At 39.2% G+C, this 23,933-nt stretch overlaps 1 protein-coding gene across 1 annotated transcript in view; it reads left to right on the top strand.

Annotated features, from left to right (window-relative positions):
• The window catches only part of LOC145352441 (latent-transforming growth factor beta-binding protein 2-like), a 440,928-nt gene that overhangs the window by 181,594 nt on the left and 235,401 nt on the right, over positions 1–23,933 (top strand). Inside the window, exon 9 of the mRNA XM_080202303.1 lies at positions 19,090–19,164. Coding sequence (XP_080058429.1) covers positions 19,090–19,164 — 75 coding nt within the window. The remainder of the gene's footprint in view (positions 1–19,089; positions 19,165–23,933) is intronic.

The raw sequence follows: 23,933 nt of genomic DNA, 5'->3' as shown, positions 1-23,933 counted from the left end.
TTAAGATTTGTTCCCCAGACAATAGTAAGGCATTCAAAACTTTAGGATTATTTTAGAAATCTTCCTTTAGCATTCTCACCAACCAATTCCTTCTGTGTTCTGTGATTTGAAATAAACAGTGCTGGGTTTTGCTCCCAGTTTCTTTTTGTTGCTTTAAATTCAGACCTTCTGGAAGTTCTTCTTCATTTCTCTAGTTTCCTTAAGTAGCTGTCCTTTAGATTTCTGGCATTAGCTTTCTTAAATATTATTCCAATGTATAACATGTTTTCTAACAAAGCTAGCTGAGAGAGATGTTTTCCCTCTAGCTGCCTGTTACCAGCTGCTCTAACTTTCAGCTAAAACTAAAGAACATAGTAAAGTGTTTTTTACTTACCAGAGCCCCTAGTTGTTAATTGTTATAATTCAGGTAAGAAAGTCCAAAGTGTTTTATGAAGTCCGCCTGGATCATAAGTTTTACACTTTGAATTTCACTTCAGGTATGATTCAACTGACCCATTAAGGAGCTTTTATTAAACAAAGTTTAAGATTATAGTTAACATGTGTAGAAAGAAAATTAGTAATAACTTCTATCAATTCCAAACAAAACAAAACAACCATGATAATGTGTAGCCCTAAACAAATATTATCTAAAATGTTCCAATCAGACAAAACTTCCCATAGACAAAACCCTTTCCACAGATTTATCAGAGCAAAGACTAATGCTCAGGTGATACTGGAACTGAGTCCTTTGGTTGAAGAATTGAAACCCTGACTTCTCAGCCTTGTAATTTCTAGCAGCCCCCTGGATATACCCAGAAAAAGTCTGACAACACCAGGTTTTAGTCCAACCGATCTATTTGATAGTAAACGCACAAGCTTTCGAGGTTTCCCTCTTTGTCAGGGAAACCTCGAAAGCTTGTGCGTTTACTATCAAATAAATCAGTTGGACTAAAACCTGGTGTTGTCAGACTTTTTAATGTGTTTACCTCAGTCCAACGCCGGCACATCCACATCCTGACTACTATACCCAGATAGGCTTGAGGCCAGAACAACTTCCCAGCACACCAGGGAAATTCTCTGGTCAAGCCACCAACAGCAGATTTTCTCCTGCAGAAAGGCAGTAAGCCTTGATTTCAGCCAGGCATTTAGTTTTCAACAGAATTTCCAAAACTAGGGTCAGAGAAACACTCTTCTTCAGCTTGATGTCTCTTCTAAACTCAAACTGCAGGCAGCCAAACAGAAGATGAAATTCACTAGGGAAAAAAATCTGTCTGGTAACATATGACCAGCCAATCAGTCTTCCTCCTAACAATCCAGAATCATAAAGGATCCTAGAGTAAAAATAAACAAAACCCCATGTAAACCACTGAAGGAGCAATAAAAGGATTCCCACTGACAACTTGGCAACAATGAAATAAGCTGAGGCTGTGATAGCTGCAGAGAACATGATTTAAAAAAAGCATTTCTTGAAGGTACACTAGTGTCACACTAAGTAACTATATTTATTCTTCATTCCGTAGCTCTCTCCATCACACTAGAATCCTAGTTGGAAGTGAACCCCACCCCCTCCCGGTATGTATGTATATATATATATATATATATATATGTATATATATACACACACACACACACACACACACACACACACACACACACACACACACAAACATACAAACACTTTTGTCCAGCACAAATCTAACTATAGGTCCTTCCAGGCACAGAAGCATTAAGTTAAACCCACCTAAAACTATACCTTACTTCTAATGATTACTCATACAAATTTAACTCTCTTAAAACTACATTTGGTTTCCTAAAAGTAAGGTCAGGGGTTAAAAGTCTTAAAAATCATTGTTCAAATGACATCTGGCTTTTAATTGAGGCCAAAAGATGAGCTGACTGGCTGGTATTTCAAATCTGACAATGAGGCTACGATTGTTAGAGCATCAGCAGCTACACCGAGTCAAGGATTTGTTGGATTCAGAAGATGTCACACATCCTAATCCTAGCCTTCACCTTATAAATCTTTGTTCTATTCTTTGCTTCAGGCCATCGATACATCATCACACACGTGCGCCCCCAATTAGATCTACAATCTGACCCAACCCCATCTGAGGTGTCCCTTCCTGCTGCCCTCTCCTCTCCCTCAAGTTTACCTCAGGCATCCGATCTTCCCCACCATCCAGTGTTTCTGTTCCCACTGTTCCCCTTTCAAGGCCACCAAACCCCTTGCACCCTCCTTCTAACCTCCCCATAGGTCTCCATTTGTCCTGACGAGAGTCTTCCTGCTCCTTCCCAGGAAGTCAATTACTCCCAACTTTCCATGCCTTCACTCCCCCAACCACAAGCAATCCTTCCAGCCATCTGATTTTTCCTCCAGTCTCCAATCTCTCCCTCACAAAGCATGTAAATCTCCCCTCAGAACTCCAATCCTCCTCCTGCCTCAGCAGGAAGACTCTGACTTTCCATTCCACAATTTCTTCCATCCTCGGTTGGTCATTCTCATTTCCTACAAGATCACCTGTCAGTTCTCCCCCACCTATCTTATCTGGTCTTGTGACCTTCACCAACTGAACCCCTGTTGAACTAGAAGCTGGCCTGGCAAACATGTTTGGTTTCGGGCAGGGATCCCCATTACTTCCAGATCTCTCTCCACTATTGCTCCCAATGAGGTACTTGAGTTCAAAGGCAGTTAGGGATGTCAGCAAATGCTGGCCCAGCCAGCAATGCCCACATCCCATGTGTTAATTTAAAACAAACTCGCTCTTGTAACCTACTATTAATATGGTTAGTCCAGTTCAGTTTTTGGTCAATGGTTACCACCAGGATGTTGATAGTGGGGTTTCAGTGATGGTATGGAGCGATGATTAGATTTTCTCTTATTGGAGATCGTCATTGCGTGATTGGCATGTGGCACAGATGTTACTTGTCAGCCCAAGCTTGGATATTATCCAGGTCTTGCTGCATTTGGGAATGGACTGTTTTCATACCTTTTGTGTCCCAAAAGGTGCTGAACATTGAAGCAATCATCACCAAACATCTCCACATTTAACTTTATGATGGAAGCAAGGTCATTGATGAAAAAGCTGAACATGGTTAGACCCAGGATTCTAGGATGTCCTGGAACTGAGATAGTTGAATTAATAAATTATGGGCTTTAAATAGTGGCCTATACCTGTCTTACTGTCAATGTGATAGGTCATTTTACTGACCAGTTTAGCAAGTATTAGCTGATAACTGAAGAAAATATAACTCAACATTGGTTTAGGCCCCTACGAATCTCATCAGCAAATATTTACCTTTGGTTTAGTTTTGTGTTTCTACAAAACACTAATCACCAGAATACTGGAGCTCACCTTCAACAAAATTATATTGTATTTGATTTGACTTTCTAATTTTATGTATTTCCAAAAATTTTAATTACCTGCTTTGTTCTCCCAAAATGATCAATAACATTTTTATTACAAAAGCAAGTAGCATTTTGAATGAGAAGTGCAGAAAAATGCACTTTTAATGGCCCACAAAACGAATACGTGCCTGTAGAACATAGAAAATTACTGTGTAGTACAGGTTCTTCAGCCCTTGATGTTGCGCCGACCTGTGAAACCAATCTAAAGCCCATCTAACCTACACTATTCCAGTATCATCCATATGTTTATCCAATGACCATTTAAATGCCTTAATGTTGTCCACTACTGTTGCAGACAGGGCATTCCACATCCTTACTACTCTCTGAGTAAAGAACCTACCTCTGACATCTGTCCTATATCTGTCACCCCTCAATTTAAAGCTAAGTCCCTTCGTGCTAGCCATCTCCATCTGAGGAAAAAGGCTTTGACTGTCCACCCTACTAATCCTCTAGTCATCTTATATGCCTCTATTAAGTCACCTCTTTAACCTTCTTCTCTCTAACAAAAACATCCTCAAGTCCCTTTGCCTTTCCTCATGAGACCTTCCCACCATACCAGGCAACATCCTGGTAAATCTCTTCTGTACCTTTTCCAATGCTTCCACATCCTTCCTATAGTGCGGCGACCAGAACTTTACACAATACTCCAGGTGCGACCACACCAGAGTTTTGTACAGCTGCAACATGACCTCATGGCTCCGAAACTCAATCCCTCTACCAATAAAAGCTAACACACCGTACGCCTTCTTAACAACCCTATCAACCTGGGTGCCCACTGTCTGTGATCTATGCACACAGATACCGTGATCTCTCTGCTCATCCACACTACCAAGTATCTTACCATTAGTCCAGTACCCTGTATTCCTGTTACTCCTTCCAAAGTGAATCACTTCACACTTTTCCTCATTGAACTCCATTTGCCACCCCTCAGCCCAGCTTTGCAGCTTATCTATGTCCCTCTGTAACCTGCAACATTCTTCCACACTGTCCACAACTCCACCAACTTTAGTGTCATCTACAAATTTACTAACCCATCCTTTTATGCCCTCATCCAGGTCATTTATAAAAATGACAAATAGCAGTGGCCCCAAAACAGATTCTTGTGGTACACCACTAGTAACTGAACTCCAGGGTGAACATTTCCCATCAACCACCACCCTCTGCCTTCTTCCAAATCTGAGTATAAATGAAGACTTGGTAACAGCTTGTTTGTATGTACCGGGAATTCATTTCTCTACACTTTGAAATGATTAAAACTTGTAGCTCTTTATCAACTACAGATGTTTGAAGAAATTCAGTGACATGCTAGAGATGGCTGTATCTAATGACCCCTGTCTGTGTACATGTGACATCTTTAGAAGTGTAATACTTGCTAACCTCTCTTCTTGCAAGCTAGAGTGGCTGTGTCTATGTGCTAATGTTGGGTTAAATCCATTAGCTTTTAAGTACTCTGGCTGAGTAATCAACTGAAATGAAGGATGCTAGGATAGTTGTTTTGATCAGTAGAAACTTCTCAAATAATATTTAACTATCTGAAGACTGCATTTTTGTATCAAAATAGTAATGCAGAAGATTGATTCCCAGCTTTATGCAATGATATGATTCAGAAATATACATGAACATTTTAATTGTATTGAATACATTATAAATATGGAGAGAAGGGTGCATGTTCATGTTTTGGTGATGTCTGAGTCTGTAGAGACTGATTTGTTAACCTTAACTTCTTTAAATGACCCAGCAGTTCCTAATCAAACATAAAATGTGTGTACAGCTCAACATCTGCTGAAAGCCTTCCTTTTTTATTTTAAAAGATATGGTCATTTCAATAATAAACTGTTCATACAATTACAGGAACATAGAGCATTCGATTTTCATGGTGACAATAAAAAAAAAACAACCAATCATAATTTATCTGCATTAGTAAACTTTTCATGATCCTCAAATAGCTGATGAGTTCCTTAATCACTATAGATCTTAATAATTATCAACGCACATGTTGAGCAAATGACAATTGGAATAGATTTCTGAACACTCACAGAGTCTTACCAAAGAAGATCTGAAAGCACTGGTAAGCATTGCAATTGATGGCACATGACATTGTTGCTGATTCCTGAGATGTGCCTTGAAGATCACTATAGAATAGAAGTTGAGTATAATAACTACTAGTGGTCTCTAGATGCTTCCATTGCAGATCTATATGAAGCACTATGTTCCTCTCTCCCAAGCCCAGTTGAACATCTGCCGAGACATGGCTCTAAACTGGTTAGAATCATTATTAGCATAAAAGAAGATGGTTAAGGGAGGTCAATCACCTGCGCCTTGAGAGAATAGATTACGATGAACTACTTAAAGGAGAAGATGCTAAGTGAATATTAGCAGGAGAGCTCAGCGTTTGATTTGGTGAAAATGGCCACAATGCCTTTGAGTGATTTGGGCAATATAGACAGATGAAAGCATGGCCAGTTGAGTCATATTCTGTCCAATCTTTTCCAGTACAGCAGACTAAGTACATCAAGGGTAAGATAAAATTATTTTTGTGGAGCCAGAAGTGAAAGAGTAACATGGAGTTCTGCCATCATGACCTAACATAGTACTAGCCTGGAGCTGGTAATAAGGCTGAGATTTCAAAATATACTGGACTCCTACTGGCAGGATGGGGCAAGTTTTAGGCAGTAGGCATTAATTGTTAAAAATTGACTTCCATTGTGTGCATTTCCGGAGTGAAGCAGGCTGAGGAAAATGATGAGATGAAGGTGGATAGATGTAATCAATAAAAAAGAGATTTGCATGTTATTATAATATCTTTATTGCTAGCCTAAAACTGTGATCATTTTAAATTAAGGAATGTATGCTAAAGTAAATCTCTAAGTAAAAGCATTACATAACAAACCCTTCAGTGGTACATTGTTTGCTGCTAAATTGTGAAGTTTATGAAGGAGTTCATCTGTTGTGTATTTTTTATTCATAAAATGCCGCACAGTGTTGACGTTTTAGTAGCTGCACAGAGCAGGTAATACTGATTTTAAATGCACCAGAATTTTTTATTATCCCATTCAACTGATCAGTCAAATATTTTGCATTGTATCGTTAGATAATTCAAGGATGTAAATCATTTTCTCCTGCCCTAAATAAACATAAGAACTGGAAAGAAAATATATAACTCGGCCTAGCCAACCTGCTTCAATTAAACTTGATTTTCTGAATGTGTATTTTAGAGAAACTTTATTGGCCAGGATTTTCTAGCCCTGCAGCGGATGCGATGAGCCATTCAAATATATGTTGACTTTGCTGGGACTGGATGAGTCCGCAGGTGGGAGTGGCTAGAAAATTCTGGCCATTGTTTTTATTCTTTCCTTGGATCAAGTCTGTATCTTTCTATTGTCATACTTATCAGTTATTGCCATTATCTTTTGAAATTCTAACTACATCTTATTTTGATTTTTCAAATTCAGTTGAGAAATTAAGCCTCAGGTTATTCATCTAACTCTTGCTTTTGTATAGCAGCTTGCATTTACATAGTGTATTTAATGCAGAAAACTGTTCCAAGGTTCTTCAGAGAAATGGAACCATGGTAAATGAAAATTGATCAAGAGGTGAATAAATAGAGTTGAAGATTTTAATCAGATCAGCCATGATCTTGTCAAATGCCAGAGCAGGTTCAAGGAGCTGAATGGGCAACTCCGGCACCTAGACACAGCTGTTAATAGTACAAGGAGAGGGAGATATGTAAATGGATAGAGTCAGAAGACTGGAAAGTTCACTGCTTGGGCTGGAGAAGGTTCCAAAGACAAGGAACTGTAAGGGCATGAAGGAATGTTAACATGGGGTTGCAAATTTTAATTTTGAGTTGGTGGTGATTTGTAAGTCAACAAGCACAGGGTAATAGATGATTATGAGCTGATGCAAGATGGCTTATTGATATCAGAGTTTTGGATGATATTTGATGTTATTAGCTAAAATTTGCAGATTGGAGAATGAGAGGTCAGCTCATAATAATCTAACTTAGAGTTGGCAACGGCATGAATGATACTTCCTGCAGCAGATGGGCTGAAATTGAGGCAGATTATAATATTATAGAGGTGAAGGTTGATGGTACTTAAAGATAGTATGTAGAAGCTTAACCTGGCTTGAATAAGTGCAAATTATCTGGTTCAGTTTAAGACAACACTCAGGGAGCGAGGTAGGGGATGGATCAGTAGCAAGAGCAAAGACTTTTCAGGCTGGAACCAAAGGGGATGGCTCCAATATTTCCAGTGTTTAATGAAGGAAATTGTGACTGGGTACCCAACAAAGGGTCTGAATAAATAGAGACAGTGAGGAGGCTGAATGATGTGTTAGAAAGTTAGAGTTCTTGAATGTTATGAATATGCATGTAAAATCCTAGCTGTTTATATAACAAATTGTGATCTGTTATCCAGTATCGTTATGCAATTAACTGATTTCTATTTTCCTGCTTGTTACCTCTTTTCTAATTCAACAGCACCATTAATTTATATTAAGCTCTTTGATCAATCAACTCACTTCCCCACTTAATTTTTTTTTTAGCAGTTTTCAACTTACTTCGCACATAATCTAATCTATCTGCTTCTTTCCTTTTTTGGAAATTATACACATTAAAATCCTGCAAATTTACCAACATTCAAGGATAGTAAATGTCACAGCACTGAGTTATGATGCCAGTGAAGCATGTTAAAGAATTATTTGATAGACTGCCCCCTCCTGGATTGTTCAAAAATATTGACTCTTTGAAAATCCAACAGAAATTTCCGTGAAGTATCTCACAGTTATTGTAAATGTATTTTATAACATTTAACATTTCAAATGTACAGGTCTCAGCAAATCACTAATTTCTTTCAGTTGTTTTTTGCAAATTTCTTTTTAAATTACTTTTAATTAAATGTACTTCAGTTTAAAAAAACTTTCAGAATATTTATTTTAATCATGTCCAATTGATTTGGATCTGCTTTATCTGCATTTCATTTCAAGAAACCTATTGTTTTATTGCCTCAGACAAAATAATGCAAACAAAATGGCAGGTTATGCAGATACAGCGATGTGGTAAGGTGCAAGAGCTCCAAGAAAATATATTAGTCAAATTGTTTCTAAATTTATTACGTTGTTTTTCTTATGCATTAATCATTTGAGTCCCCAAAGGTCAGTAAAATTATATTTTTAAATAAAAATTACTAGAGCCAGTAGGCATTTTGTTTTGAACTATGTGGTATTTTGTAATATTAGTCTTTAGCATAGCTAGAATTTTATTATGCAACAGTTTAGTGATTTAATTCAAATCTATTAAAAACATGAATTACGGAAAGCTTTACTTCTCACTATGGAATGGTGGATAGTGGGAGTGCCTTTTTTCTTGATTTATATTGATAACTAGACCAGGTTGTACAAGCCACAATTTCAAAATATGAAAACTGTTCAACTTCTGAATCCTCCAGGCCAGAACCAAGACCACCCCAATGTCTTATTGACCTGCAGTATGCCGATGACACATCTGTGCGCATACCCAGAGGTTGAACTACAAACTATCATCAGTGCATTTACCGAGGCATATGTGGTGGAAGGAGGCCATTCAGCCCACCAAGTCTGCACTGACAACAATCCCCCCAGGTCCTATCCCCACTTAGTTACCCTGCTAATCCCTCTAGCCTTTCACATCCTGGGGCACTAAGGACTAATTTAGCATGTCCAATCAACCTAACTCGCACATCTTTTGACTGTGGGATGAAACCAGAGCAAACCCATGGAAAATGTGCAAACTCCACACAGACAGTGACCCAAGTTGGGATTCAAACCTAGGTCCCTGGAGCTGTGAGGCAGCAATGCTAACCACTGTACCACCCCACTTTGATACAAAACTTGAGAAATATTGTGAACTGTGAGGAGGATAGTAAAATACATCAAGAGGATATTGGCAGGCTGGTTGTTATGTATTTAAGTTGTTGCATGATTGTTTTAAGAGCAGGTCATATGACCTGATCATGACGTCATAGCTTCCTTTTCTATTGTGTTGGGAACATCTTTTGCAATTAACCTGTTTGTGTTATTTTGAATCTGTTTGGGCAAAGTACATATTTTAACTTTTTTCAAAACCACAACTTCTAACATAGGACATTACAAAAAGAAAATTGGCAATGAGTTAGAATTTTGTTACATCGAGGAAACATCCTGAGTAGTAAAAAAACATTGTGGGTCCTCAAACTTCAAATATAAGAAGGTTAGGAGAAATCAACATCAGGATTAAAGATTGAAATGCCAGTGCAAGAATACCAACTAAGGAAAAAAAAATTGTGTGGTTTTAAAAGAAGGGTGAGATTCCAAGCAGTATTGGGCGTATTTAAAAATAAAGAATGCCTTACTATTTGATGGGGGCCATTTGAAAATAATAATACATCAAGGCAATGGTCTCAAGAGTAAAAAGCAGAGTACTGGAAAGACAGTTAAAAAAAAAATACTGAATAGTCTAGAGTCACCAGTGCTACAAGAGAAATGGCAGGTCAGTTAGGCACTACGGGACCTTTCAATGAAGAAAATGAATTATGGAGTTCCTGCACAGAGCATTTTCAGTACTTTTGTGTGAGCAAATAAAATTACAAATAAGTTGCTTATACCACTTTTCCTCAGTACACTAGGAAGTAAAACCTTCAGTTTGCTCTGCTGAATGAACCATAGCCCAAAGTCAGGAACCAAAACTTATGATGACTTGATAAAGATAGTTGAAGAGCATTACTCTCCAAAGCCACTAATCATCGTGGAACGGTTCAGGTTCCACTGAAGGAATTTTCACAGTAACTTTATTGCAAAATTAATGTAAGCCTACTTGTGACACTAATAAATAAACTTGAAACTTTAAGTGGAAGGTGAAAGCATTGCATAGTTTATGCAAGCTTAAAAAGAATGGCACAATATTGTGAGTCATTAGAAGATACTCTTTGAAGTCATCTGGTTTGTGGTCTCCAAAATGTGGCTATTCAAAAAAGAACATGCTTTGACTTTAAAGATGGTAATAGAAGTCACAGAGTCAATGGAACTGGCTGCTAAAGAAACTTCACAATCTGGTGCTGGAATGGAGGTCCATAAGTTGGGAACTGCCCGAAAGAAGACAAAATACCAACAAGCATGTCATAAATATGTCAAAATGGACTTTTCTGTGTGTGAATGCTGGAACAAGGATTGTCAATGCAAGAATTGTCGCAAAATGGGTCACATTGCAAAAGCTTGCCGGGTAGTAACATTCCACCCATTACCCTGAAGTTTGCTGCTGCAGTGGAGCTGACCTACTAGATAAATGGAAAACTGTTCAGCTTCTGACACCTCCAGGCCAGAACCAAGACCACCCCAATGTCTTATTGACCTGCAGTATGCCGATGACACATCTGTGCGCATACCCAGAGGTTGAGCTACAGACTATCATGAGTGCATTTACCTAGGCATATGAGAGAATGGACCTCAGCCTAAACATCCAGAAAACAAAGATTCTCTCCCAGCCTGATCCTGTCACACAAAACTGCCACCCAACCATCAAGATTCCTGGTGAGCTCTGGACAAGATGGATCATTTCTCATATCTTGGGAGCCTCCTTTCGGTGTGAACAGACATCGATGATGAATCTAGCATTGAATCCAGTGCAGTCTGATGAACCGAGTGTTCAAAGCCTGAGACCTCAAATCCAGCACCAAACTCATAGTCTACAGGGTAGCCATGGTTCCCACTCTCCTGTATGCATCAGAAACATAGACAATGTACAACAGACACCTCAAATCCCTGGAGAGATATCACCAATATTGCATCTGCAAAATCCTGCAAATCCATTGGCAGGATAGGAGTACCACTGTGAGCGTTCCCTTTCAGGCTGATATCCTCAGTATCGAAGCACTGGTCTCACTCAACCAACTGTGATATGCAGGTCACATTGTATGCCCGACACGAGACTCCTGAAACAAGTGCTCTTGATCTCTGCAATAGCAAGGGATCACTAGGGTGGTAGAGGAAATGCCAAGTGGACACTCTGAAAACCTCCTTAAGTAAATGCAACATCCCCATCAACATGTGGGAATCGCTTGCCTTAGAATGCATAAATTGGAGAAGAAGCATCTCTGAAACTGCTAATCACCTTGACCATCTCCAGGTACAGCATGTGGAGACCAAGTGTAAACAGCGGAAAGAAAGTGCAGAATCCAGAGCAGCTCACCCATTCATCTCATCAAACACCACCTGCCAAACCTGTGGCAAAGTCTGCGGTTCCAGGAATGGACAATTCAGCCACCACAGAACTCACCTACCCAGAGTGAAAGTAAGTTATCACCTACCCTGAGTGACCACCAGAGAAGAAGAAGCTGGAGCATTGATTGTAAATACAACAATTCTGGCAAAATTAGTCACATTGCAGAAGCTTGTTGGGCTATACCAGCTTTCCCTGAGAAGAATATTCAAAAGAGGAATCTGTGTACCTTCAAGAAAAAGAACAAGTTGCATTCTACAAAAAGAATTTATGATCTAGCTGAAAGAAATTCCAATGAAATGAATGTGCTGGAATATGGTGAAGGGCTCCAACTGAATGTCTTATTCATACAGGGTGAATCACATGGATTCTGCATGACTCTGAAATCAAGTGGACAGCCTATTAGAATGGAAGTTGATGTTGGTGCTGTTGTATCTTTAATTTCTGAGACTATGGGGGCAATTCTCCCAAAAGTGCTGAATTGGTAGGAAAACTGTTCTAGATCATGACTGTTTTTTCAATGCAACGTTAGAGCCAATTTCCCCACTCTGTGCACTGTAGAGGTCACAATCGGGAATCTCATCAAAAACCCGGCAGTGGGAGAAGGGTGGGGTGGGCTGTTCACGCCATCTGCTGACAGCTCCGGAACTCTGCGCATGCGATTCCCACAGTGGTTAGTGGTAATAAGGAACATAGTGCTTATAAGTGTAATTAACAATAGAAAGCAAGAAAAACCTTGTATTTACATAGTTTTACACCCCACTTAGTATTTTTGATGTGTAGTCACTGGTGTAATATAGGAAATACTGCAATCAAGTTGCATTAAAAAAACCCTCAAACAGCAATGAGAAACAACCAGGTGAGCTGTTTTAGTCATTTTGATGAAGGGTGTTGGGGTTTTTACAGAGGCTAAGTATTGAGTTTAACTTTAGCTAATATGAAGACTCGTGACTACAGTATCCTGGTGAAAGATATTTGTTTATTGATCAACATATGTTGGGAGTGAAGGGATGGGTGATCCACTTCTCTAAAGTTACATCACAATAGCAATACAATTTATACAACTTCCAAAAGACATTTCACCCACCTCTGGCTCATCATGAGGTAGTCATCCACTAGTACTGGTCAATCATCATTATTAAATGTCATATGCCTTGACCAATTATAGATATTCTCTAAAAGCATGGGAACAATAAGTTCTAGTGGTTTCTACCTGACTTTACGATAGCTATCTGTTCTGAACTCTTATCTGGTGTAATGCCTGTTCATAAAGCTACCTGAAACCACCAGCTTGTTCTTACTCAGTGAATGTCTCCTTCACTGAGCTGTCTGGCACCCATGCTGATAAGCGTTATGCTTCTATGGGTGCACTGTGTTTCACTTTATGACCTATTTCCCATTTTGCCTTAGAACCCTGTGCCATTAACCAAGATGTATGCCTGTTTAATAATACTTTTCAAAAATGCATGTTTAAATTCTCTAACTGTGGTTCTGTGAGTTTCTACGCAGACAGTACCTCTGTCAACTACATATAAGTCAATCTGTCTTTCTTATCCTAAACTAATTTGCTCTGTTCTAATAATCTTTATTTGTGTTTTAAATCCCAGAGTATTTTGAAGTCTTCTAACAAAGAGATAAATGAAAAAAACTGTTCTGCGCTTAAAAAAGTATTATGAGGGTAAACAAGGTCTAGGTTGAATGTTTCATGTGAACGATGGTGCCTCAGTACCATATTGGAGTGCCCCTTTTTCCGTCAGACTTCTGCCTTTGCTGATTCATGGGAAAATCTTGAACATTGTCTTTGTCTTTGGCTTTGGATGCAAAGAGTTAATCACATTCATCCTGAGTCACTTTTGATATGGCATCATCATAAGGGGCAGCACGGTGGCACAGTGGTTAGCACTGCTGCTTCACAACGTCAGGGACCTGGCCTCGGGTCACTGTCTATCTGGAGTTTGCACATTCTCCCCATGTCTGTGTGGGTTTCCTCCGGGAGCTCCAGTTTTCTCCCGTAGTCCAAAGATGTGCGGGTTAGGTTGGTTGGCCGTGATAAATTGACCCTCGTGTCAGGGGGATTAGTGGGGTAAATATGTGGGGTTACGGGAATAGGGTCTGGATGGAACTGTGGTTGGTGCAGAGTAAATGGGCCAAATGACGTCCTTCTGCACTGTAGGGACTTTGATTCCACTCTGAACTAGATGTGCCATTTTTGGTTTCAGAATTATCTCTCCACTAAAAAACTCATTTTCTCTTCATCCATTGAATTAGATATTCCACATTTCTTTGAACAATCCAATGGTTTATGCACTAATAGCATCCAATGATTTGACGTTGAAATCATACAAAACATCAATTGGGTAGTACATATATTTTCACTCTTAGTGATAGTTTTTTTCTCAGCCAACCATCCACCTATTCCACTTGCTGCGAAAATTATGCTCAAATGGCCTGTTGAGGCATGTATCCAAAGGTTGAACTTTGGATATTGGATCCCTTGGTATGACTGCAATGTTGGTGTTATTTCTTCACATGCGTCAGTTGATCTCATTATTTAATGTATTCTAAACATATCCCACACTAATAAGCAGTGTTCTTTACCTATCGATCTATTACCTACTGATCCATAACTTCAATCTTTCCTCATCCATCCAACCACCGTCATGGACAAGCACATAAATTCTTGCAGGAAACTTGATTTTCAGCATGGTTTTATGCTTGCAAATTACTTGAGTCTTGTTCCCTCAGCATTGCAGGCTAGCACCATTATCTCATGTCCTGTTGTTTTCATGAGAATTGTTCTTGAACCTTTCCATTTCATAGTTTGATTGCTGAGCATATTGAAATTCATGGGTGTGTCACCCATTTTGTCGATATAATATGTTGGATACTTGTCTTTTTGTCATTTGAAACTGGTAATTCTGATGAGGTATTTTTTGGTAGTCTCTCAGCGATCTTGGTCTTTTGCTGTAACAGTAAACATTTGCATTCCATAAAGTGACCACACTAAGTAGCTGTTGTTCTGGAACCTTCACTGGATTCAACGATGGATTTGGCCCACTTAAATGTGTATGTTTCTGGTGATGATGATACCATCTGATGATTAACAAGGATGCTTTCCGATACAGTCTCTGTTCATTTGTTCTTCAGCATCTTCTTCAGGGAAGATTCCTTCTTCTGTTCTCACATCAGTTTTTCACAAACACTGAATTGTCTTGCTGCAGCACAGTTATTTGATGAGTTAGCAAATGTTACAGCTTTCGGCTTATAGTCAGCTTTGTACTTAATTTGTTATGTTGGAAGTCACATTTCTGTTCTTCAGTATGTGTATTGTCCTCAGTGCCAATGTGTCTTAACTACCATGCATTTTTGCAATGCCTGCTAGATCACTTGCACCCAGTTATAAAGCAAGTAAAACATGCACTTGTTTGGTGAAAAATTGAGGCTAACTACCGATGTGTCAATTATATGCCATTGCTGAATGGGCAGGGAGCAGTGGTGAGAGGCAAGGGAGGAATATTTGATTTTTAAGCTGAGTATATGCAAAAACATTAAAACGTTGGGTGAAATTCTCCAGCCTTCCAGCCGTGTGTTTCCTGCCGGTGGGAGGTGGCATGTTGTTCGCTAACAGCGGGATTCTCTGGTTTCACTGCTATCAATGGGAAACCCGCAGGTGGGGGTGCCCTGCCAGTGGCCTGGAAAATCCCACCAGCGTGAATAACCGGAGAATTCCGCCCATGATTTTTGGGGTGGTACCTCAAGTCAATTTGTGCTATGATCTGTGGTAATAAGTTGATGAGAACCAATGGGCACACAGAAACAAAGAAAATAGGCACAGGAGAATAGGCCATTCAGCCCTTTCAGCTTGCTCCACCATTCACTATGATCATAGAAGATCATCCAACTGAATAGTCCGATCCCGTCTTTGCACTATATCCTTTGATCTCTTTAGCCCTAAGAGCTATAAATCTAATACCTTCTTGAAAACATACAATGTTTTGGTCTCAACTGTTTTCTGCGGTAAAGAATTCCACAGGCTTACCATTCTCTGGGTGAAGAAATTTCTCCTCATTTCAGTCCTAAAAGGTTTACCCTGCATCCTTAGACTATGACCCCTGGCTTTGGACATCTCCACTACCGGAACATCCTTCCTGCATCTACCATGTGTAGTCCTGTTCATAAGAAAATATGGTGCATATGTGAGTATGGACCAACAGGAGATGTGCTATAAAAATCGAATTAGGTGGTATTAAAGGAATTATGATAGTTATAAGTATATGTTGATGACTGGTTCAGAATCAAAATAGTTGTAAAAGGAAGACTTCTGGATTGGCATGATGTATCAATGGATGTGCTAAACCCTTTTGGTTTTCCACTTATTTTCATGACTTAGAAAAGTAAGAAAGTCAGATTTGAATTGATATAGTGCTTTTCTTGATAACCAGCTGTCTCAAAGTGCTTTATAGCCAATGAGTACTTTAGAAGTGTAGTCACATTTTCAGTGTCATAAGGGTGGCAGCCAAAATGTACATAACAAACTCCCACAAACAGCGATTGTGATCAGATAGCCTGTTTTTGTGATGTTGATTGAGGAAAACATATTGGCCACTTTACCAAGGATATCTCTGCTCCTCTTCTTTGAAATATTCCCATGGAATTTTTTGCATCCACCCGAGGAGGTAAATAGGCCTAAATTTAATATCTTATTGGGGTGACATTCTTGACATTTGTACTCAAGCCCTGATCCAAGAAGTTTACTGATTTCTGATTATACCAAATTTGGAGAATGGCAAACTGTGTGGAAAAATTCAGGACGGTATTAGTTATGGACAAGTAGGTCACAGGTGCAATTTACTATTGAGAAATGTGATGCAGAGCATGATAGAAAAAATGTATAATGAAAGGAATTTCTGACTGATAAAAGATCAATAGCCAGAAGCCCTCAGTTTGTTCAATTCCTCCCATGAGGGTTGTTAATTTAAAAAAAGAGAAAAAGTTCTCCTGCCTGTCTTTGGACCACCCATAATATCCTGTACAGACCTACTACTTGCCAAAGTCAGGGGACAGACTATAAAGCTAGTTTTATCAGGAACACTCGCACTTGTGTATCTAAAAGCATATATATTTTACCATTATTATACAATGTGATTCATTAAAAATGATCCACATTTGTTGTGTAAAATTTCTAAATATTTGGAAGTGCTGTTTAAACTGACTTAAGTATTTTAAATGTTTTTTCTTAATTTGAATTCCACGTCTTGATAATAATGTTAATTAACAAGAAGATATTTCACAGAGCTTTAATATTTTGGAGGTTTCAACTATAACTGAAATGGTCAAATGTTCATTATTGTCTGTGGAGCCAGTTGGTTTGGTTGATCAAAGGCTCCTTCTTATTTTATACTTTGAAGTTCTTACAGTAGTTCTGAGTTCTGTTACGATCATTTTCAATTTCTGGAAAGGTGAAAAACAGATGAAATTAATTAACTGCCTGTGTTAGAATAAAGAACAAAGAAAATTACAGCATAGGAACAGGCCCTTTGGCTCTCCAAGCCTTCGTAGACCGTGCTGCCTGACTGAACTAAATGCCTCTACCATTCCGAGGACCATGTCACTCCATTCTCATCCTATTCATGTATTTGTCCAGATGCCCCTTAAAACTCACTATTGTATCTGTTTCCACTACCTCTCTTGGCAGCAAGTTCCAGGCATCCACCAACTGATGTGTAAAAAAACTTATCTCGTACATCTCTTTTAAACCTTGCCCCTCACACCTTAAACTTATGCCCCCTAATAATTGACTCTTCCACCCTGGGGAAAAAGCTTCTGACTATCCATTGTAGCCTGTTCCCTTTTTACAGTGGAAGGGAAAATCATGTGGGTTGTACTACCGCTCTTCCACTCCTACCAAATGTGAAAAGAATCTCCAATGTGATTGAGGTGCACATTTGAATTCAACATAACATGAAGGATAACACAAAAGTAAGTGTGAGTGGAGTTCTCTCTGCAAATACCAGAACATTATTTGCATAGAATCATCTGCTTTAAAGTTAAATGCGCCTAGTTTGGGGGCGTTTAAGAGGTCTGTGGACAGGTTTATGGACGAAAAGGGATTGGTTTAGGTTAGTGGGTCATTGTTGTTTTTTTTTAACTGGTCGGCGCAACATCGTGGGCCGAAGGGCCTGTTCTGCGCTGTAATGTTCTATGTTCTATGTTCTATATATCCTACTTGTGTATTGTTATCATTAAGGTCAGAAAGATATTTTATGAAATCAGCCTAGATCATAGGCTTTGCACTTTGAATTTGGTATGGATGAGCATAAGATATTTCACTCCAGGAATGATACAAGCATCCCATGAGGAAGTTTTTAATCAAACAAAGTTTATCTAAAAACACATTTCACATGATGAGGAAGCTAGCATAACTTTTACCAATGACATAAAAAGCAAATATGATATTGTATAAACCTTAACAGCTAAGTATACTGTTCCAAATCAAACAACCCCACAAACATATACCTCATTCTATGCTTGGCACAGAAACCAAGTATGCTCACATGATACTGGATCTTGCAGCTTTCCAACACCTGCTGTGGATTACTTCTTTGAATGTTAAATTAAAAATGCTGATTTCTCCATTCTGTAACTTTCAGCACACCTCAAGGTAGAGGCAGAGACACTGTTTGCTTCTAGCTAGCAACCGCAGGTAGCAGAATTTTCAAGAGCAGGGAGAGAGAGAGACAGAAAACACTGTTTTCAGTCTACAGTCCAAACGGCTTGTGACGAAATGAAACTAAAACCCTGAACTTTGCTGTGATAAAAAAACTGTCCAAGCAGGCATCACCTAACAAGTCAGTCACATGCATTTCAAATCTCTGGCAGCAATTCCAAAAGATCATAAAACTCCAGGACACTGCATTAGCCCAAATTAAAAATAAACATTGCTTCAATTATTTTGCTTCAACAGCAAAAAAAACTGATTACAGACAGCACAGCATCAAAACCAAAATGCCAAACCTGGTTGAAAAAAAACTGCAGAGAATATGATTAAAATACATTTCGTAAAGGCACAGTAACATCGCAGTATATCTTTAATCTTGGAGCACTACTTCTGCAATAAAGTTGCTGACATTGCTTATTCTGAGAATAAGAAAAACTGAAGTTTTCTGTGTTTCCAGTTACTTAAAAGATTTGATTGAAATTATAGATTGTTTCAGTCAGCATTATGTAACCAAATTACATGGTCTGCTTTGTAGATATTACTGTACATCACATTTTTAGGGGAATCTTTGCAAGGCACTAATCCTGGCCTAGAGCTGCTTGATAGGGGCACGGATTTCAAATAATTTATTTAACATTATGTGGCCAATTATGTAATTTCCACTTCTGTCCATCAAAGATCTGCACTGCAAATGAAGTCTCAATATTTATCTTGTAATAGAAATTATAATTATAGTTTCTTTCTTTCATTTTTTAGAATATCCGAAGATACAAAATGGCCAGGTCGAATGCCCTCTGGGCTATAAAAAAATGAACCAGACAAGCTGTCAAGGTGAGTGATAAAGTGTTAAAAGATGAATGTTGAATGATGTAAGGCAATAGAGGGAGAGTGTAATTCTGTGACCCATTACTAAATAAGGCAGTACATAAAGATGTTTAATTAGAACCAGAGAATGGCTACAGCACATAAGGAAGCCATTCAGCCTATGGCCAGCTTGCTGCAAGAGCAACTCACCTAGATCCACTCCCTTGTTTTTTTGCCTTAGCCTCACACCTTTCTGCCATTGCCCTAACTAAATTCATGGTGAAAAAACCTTTGGATGGCCTGGCTGTACCTATGTGAATTCAGACCTCACGTGGGCAAATTATGTCCACTGAAGGGCCTCATCCTGCCACTGCTGGTGTTTACCCATCTGGCGGGCAGGGGACTCACCATGCAGCTATTGTGGGGTATTGGATATCGTTTGCAATGTCTTTGAAGTCTTAGTCTTAAGTAGGTTAACGGTATGTATTCATTAACTACAAGAACTACGTGCGTGAATATAGTTAAAAGTTCAAGCTAGAAGCTGTCTTCATGCTTGCTTGAGCACATGACTCTGTCCAACACTGATCCCTAAGTGGAGGTCATGTGTTCTCTTGCACCACTGTATAGGTGGTATTACTATCTATCCCACATTAACCCTCTATGTGCCAAACCCTCATGCCATACCTCCCCTTCAAGTTTCAATGTACTTCAAGTTCTTTCCGTTCACTGCAAGTATTTACATTGTTAATATAACTCCATCTTCCTTTCTTTAAGTCTTTGAATTCATTGGTTCAGGCAGACCAGATACCTTATTATCATTCCATATCTCATTCACATTACTTTTGGTGGAATGGTAGGCACTGACATTGCAAGCAAACTTTGTTGATTTGACAGTTGCCCTGGCATCTGGGTATCTTTTGATCCTCTTTTTTCATTATTGGTATTGAACTCACCCTTTGTTGATTCAGCAGTTATGGTGATAGATGATTGTTGTTGCGTCCTGTTCTGTGTGAGGTGGATGAATGTCGTGCTCGTCTTCATGTCATTTTTTTCCTCTTCTTCCTTTATCCTGTGGATCATCGTGATATCCTCTGTGATGAAAGATGGCCTTTCCTGTCATGAGGATATGGTTTTTTAATAAGCATATTTTTGCGTTTATTTATGTGGTGTATTGTTGGCAATGGATGGCTGATATTTGGTTCCAGCATCATCAATGGCACTGTCCTGGTGGCCTGGGGATTACAGCATTTTCTCTGTGGTTGTAGCATTGACCTCATTAACAGTTGTTGAGGCTGGAGATTGAGACACTCCTGGTTGTTATTTTCTCTGTTGTCTATCTTCCCTGGAAGCGTTGTGGTAACGACTTGAGTGATTAATTGGTCTGACCACCAATTTTCTAGCATGAAATGGACCAATCTGCTCTGCAAAGAGAGAAGACAGCTCAGAACTGAATCCTAGTCTTTTCTGTAAAATTAATGAGGTTTTGTCTTGATAACATCTGCCACTTTGAAGACATTCAGAGCTACATAGGCACCCCTGCTCAAGAGAGAAAAAGACTGGTTACAGATTGTCTACTTCAGCTAGAAAATTTCTTTGCCATCATGCCTGATACCTGATACTTCTTTCAAGTCCATAGACTAGTGTGTCAGCTGCACTTTTTTGGTCCAATAGAACTGTAACATTAGCCACCATGTCCAATTTAAAGTTTGTGAGGTGGCCGCTAACCGAAATGTCCACATTCCAACACGAAAATCCTGGAACTTTGATCTCACCCATGAAGCATGGCTGTGTCCTCTTGGTGCACAGTCTCAACTCAATGAATCATCTCGAGGTCTTCTGTGCATTTAGATGTTTTGACCTTGCGCACTTTGCTTATGTATCCAATTCTGTTACGTTGAAAGCATTGGGCTGAAGTTACAAGACATTGATATTGCCTGTCAGGGCACTTTGCTCCACAGCGTTGGCATCGTTGCTCTACTAGTAAGTAAGGGTATTGCTTCCCTAGGCCTGGAATGTCCTTGTTTCTGTGCTTTCAACTAACTGGATTGTGGGATTTCCTTTGTCCCATGGTTTACTTTCTCCTCTTAAAATGGACCTGTGTTGCACGCAGAGTTCATACTGCGTAACAAACTGGATAGCTCTCTTTGGGTTGGATCTTCCTTTGTTTGCAACATGTCTGCGAGTCCATTGTCCACAACTCCTACAACTATTTTACCCCTGATAAGTTCAGATTTTAGATCCTTGTATTTGCAATCTTCAGGCATCCTGTGCAGATCATTAATGAATGAGTTGACAGGTTCTTCTATATGCTGGACACATACATTAAATTTAGTCCTTTTGAAGATTTTGGTACTTCTTAGGTTAAAAAAAATCAAATAATTTTAGTACTTCTAATTTTGCAGATGATTTTTTATTTCCTTGTATAACAATACTGTTATCTGCTATTGGGCTGACCAAGTAAATCAGTGCATTAACTTGTTCAATTTCTGTCTTTTTATCTGGACTTGAAGCTATCATATATTGACAAAATCTTTTTCTCCAAATGTGTGATTGATGTAGGCTTTTAATAAGTCCAAGTTGATCTGGAAGAGTGGATTTCTGATCTGTGGTTAAAAACATTGAAAGTGTAGATTCAGCTTTTGGAAGTTGCTGAAATTCAAGATGGTGCACTGTTAGATTTAACACAGAGGGTTTACCTATGCTTGCTGGTTTTGGTGTGTTCCACTGTAATGGTGCTCACACTCAGCCTTGAAGGAAATTGCTGCTGGGATTGACAAGCTGCAGACTTCTCTGTTTCAACGCAATGCTTTAGGAATGCAGAATTTCAAATCTGGACCTTTGTGGTTTTTCAAGGTAACTGTTGACTTGCAATTCTTACAACTTAATTTTTTTATCCTTCTCAGAGCAAGCTTGTACATCGTGGGTAGTATTTTACCAAAAAATGGCAGTGTCAGATTCTGGCTGAAATCCAGCGTGTTTCTCTCCAGAAAAAGCTAGGTTTTCTTACCAAATCTTCTGACATTCCATCAAAATAAATCAGGGATCATGGTTTGCGCCATCATTCTTGGGGGGGTGCAGGCCAGATAGAGCCAAAGTCTCGCTGATGCAAATCACATTATGGCCATTGCACAAGATCTCACTCATTCGAGTCCTGATTTGGGAATCCAACAAGTTACAGTTTTGGAAACAGGCTGTTTTTTTTCAAAAAATCATTTCACAGGGCATATTCATTGCTAGCTGAGCTAGCATTTATTGCCCATCCCTAACGGCCCTCCATTTAAGGGGCATTTGAGAGTCAACTATATATAGGCCAGATCAGATAAGGACAGCAGATTTCCTTTCCTAATTTTTTTATGACAATTGACAATTGCTAAATCATTGCTAGACTTTTAATTTAAATTTCACCATCTGCTGTAGTGGGATTAGAACCCGGTTTCCCAGATCTTCCTGTGGGTCTCTGGATTATAGCTCCAGGTCCCAGGATTTGGGGGGACCCTTTACTGTCAGGTATCCAAAGCCTGCCCAAAGGGCATTGGGATATGGAGGAAACGCTCCCCATCCCCCTTCAATTATTTCCTTCCACCATCATTCATCACTACCTGGGTCCTTTGGTGATCTTAGGCCTCAGGTGGGTTCAATACCAGCAGCAGTCACATCCTCACTGGTGGCACCACCAACCAATTAAGAGTTGCTAGCCTGCGTTAGACTAAAAGCCCTCTGCAATTTTGATAAAATAAACACAGAGAAAATGTTTTCTGTTATGGGGAAGAGTATCACTAGCTGCCATCGATACGATAGTCATCAAGAAAAGCAATAGGGAATTCAGAAGAACTTGTTTACCCAAGGAATGGTGAGAATGTGGAAATCATTGCCACAGCGGTATTTAAGTGAATAGTGTGGAATCACTTAAGGAAAGACAGACATAGACGAGGATGAAGAAAACAGAGACTTACAATGGTAGGTTTAAATGGAGAACATTGGTGGAAGGGTTGAGTGGAGCATAAAAGGGTGGCACAGTGGTTAGCACTGCTGCCTCATAGTGCCAGGAACCTGGGTTCGATTCCACCCTTCGGTGACTGCCTCTGTGGAGTTTGCAGGTTCTCCTGATTCTATCCCTTTGCAATTCTATGTATCTGATGTACAAACATGATGATATGATTGAATTGTTATGCAGGAAAATATTGCCCCTCAGGAGTTCAATTAAATGTAGGCTAGCTTATTAATGTTTGACATTAATTATTTCCAGAAGCTTTAAATATTGATGTATTCTAAGATTTTCAGATTTTGTGCACAATGCAAGTTTAATTGTTAAGTTCTACAAAGACCAAAGCAACTTTCACTTATTTGTACTTTGGTTCTGTTCATTTCTAGATAGAGGCCAGAATTTTCTGATCTCACATGCCCTGGTACCGCTGCCAGTGAGAACAGAGAATTTGGTGCTCAGCCAAAACTCCATTCACTGTAGCGGGACCAGAGAATCCCAGCTGTGGGTGAGGTCAGTGAATGCTGTCTATTGTACCTTATTCATGATGCAAAATGCAAAGATGTAAACACCAATCATTGGTACAGCAACAGCAGGAAATAGACATTGTTGAGAGTTGAATGGTGTCAATTAGATGATATGTTTTTTTCAATTGATCAACTGGTGCATTCTTCATGGCAATACCTGTACCAAAGCCCACTTTCCAATGAATCAATATCCTGTTGTCATGCAGTATAAGTTGTTGTTTTCCTCTCATACTGGCATTCCTGTAATGTGTCCAGATGATTGTAAGACAGAGCTTTGACATGTCTCT

Source organism: Carcharhinus amblyrhynchos, chromosome 14 (genome assembly GCF_965287045.1).
Source record: "Carcharhinus amblyrhynchos chromosome 14, sCarAmb.v2.hapA, whole genome shotgun sequence".
NCBI classification, from domain to species: domain Eukaryota; kingdom Metazoa; phylum Chordata; class Chondrichthyes; order Carcharhiniformes; family Carcharhinidae; genus Carcharhinus; species Carcharhinus amblyrhynchos.
Note: the sequence above shows the minus strand (reverse complement) of the source record. Positions and strands in the feature narration are given on the sequence as shown.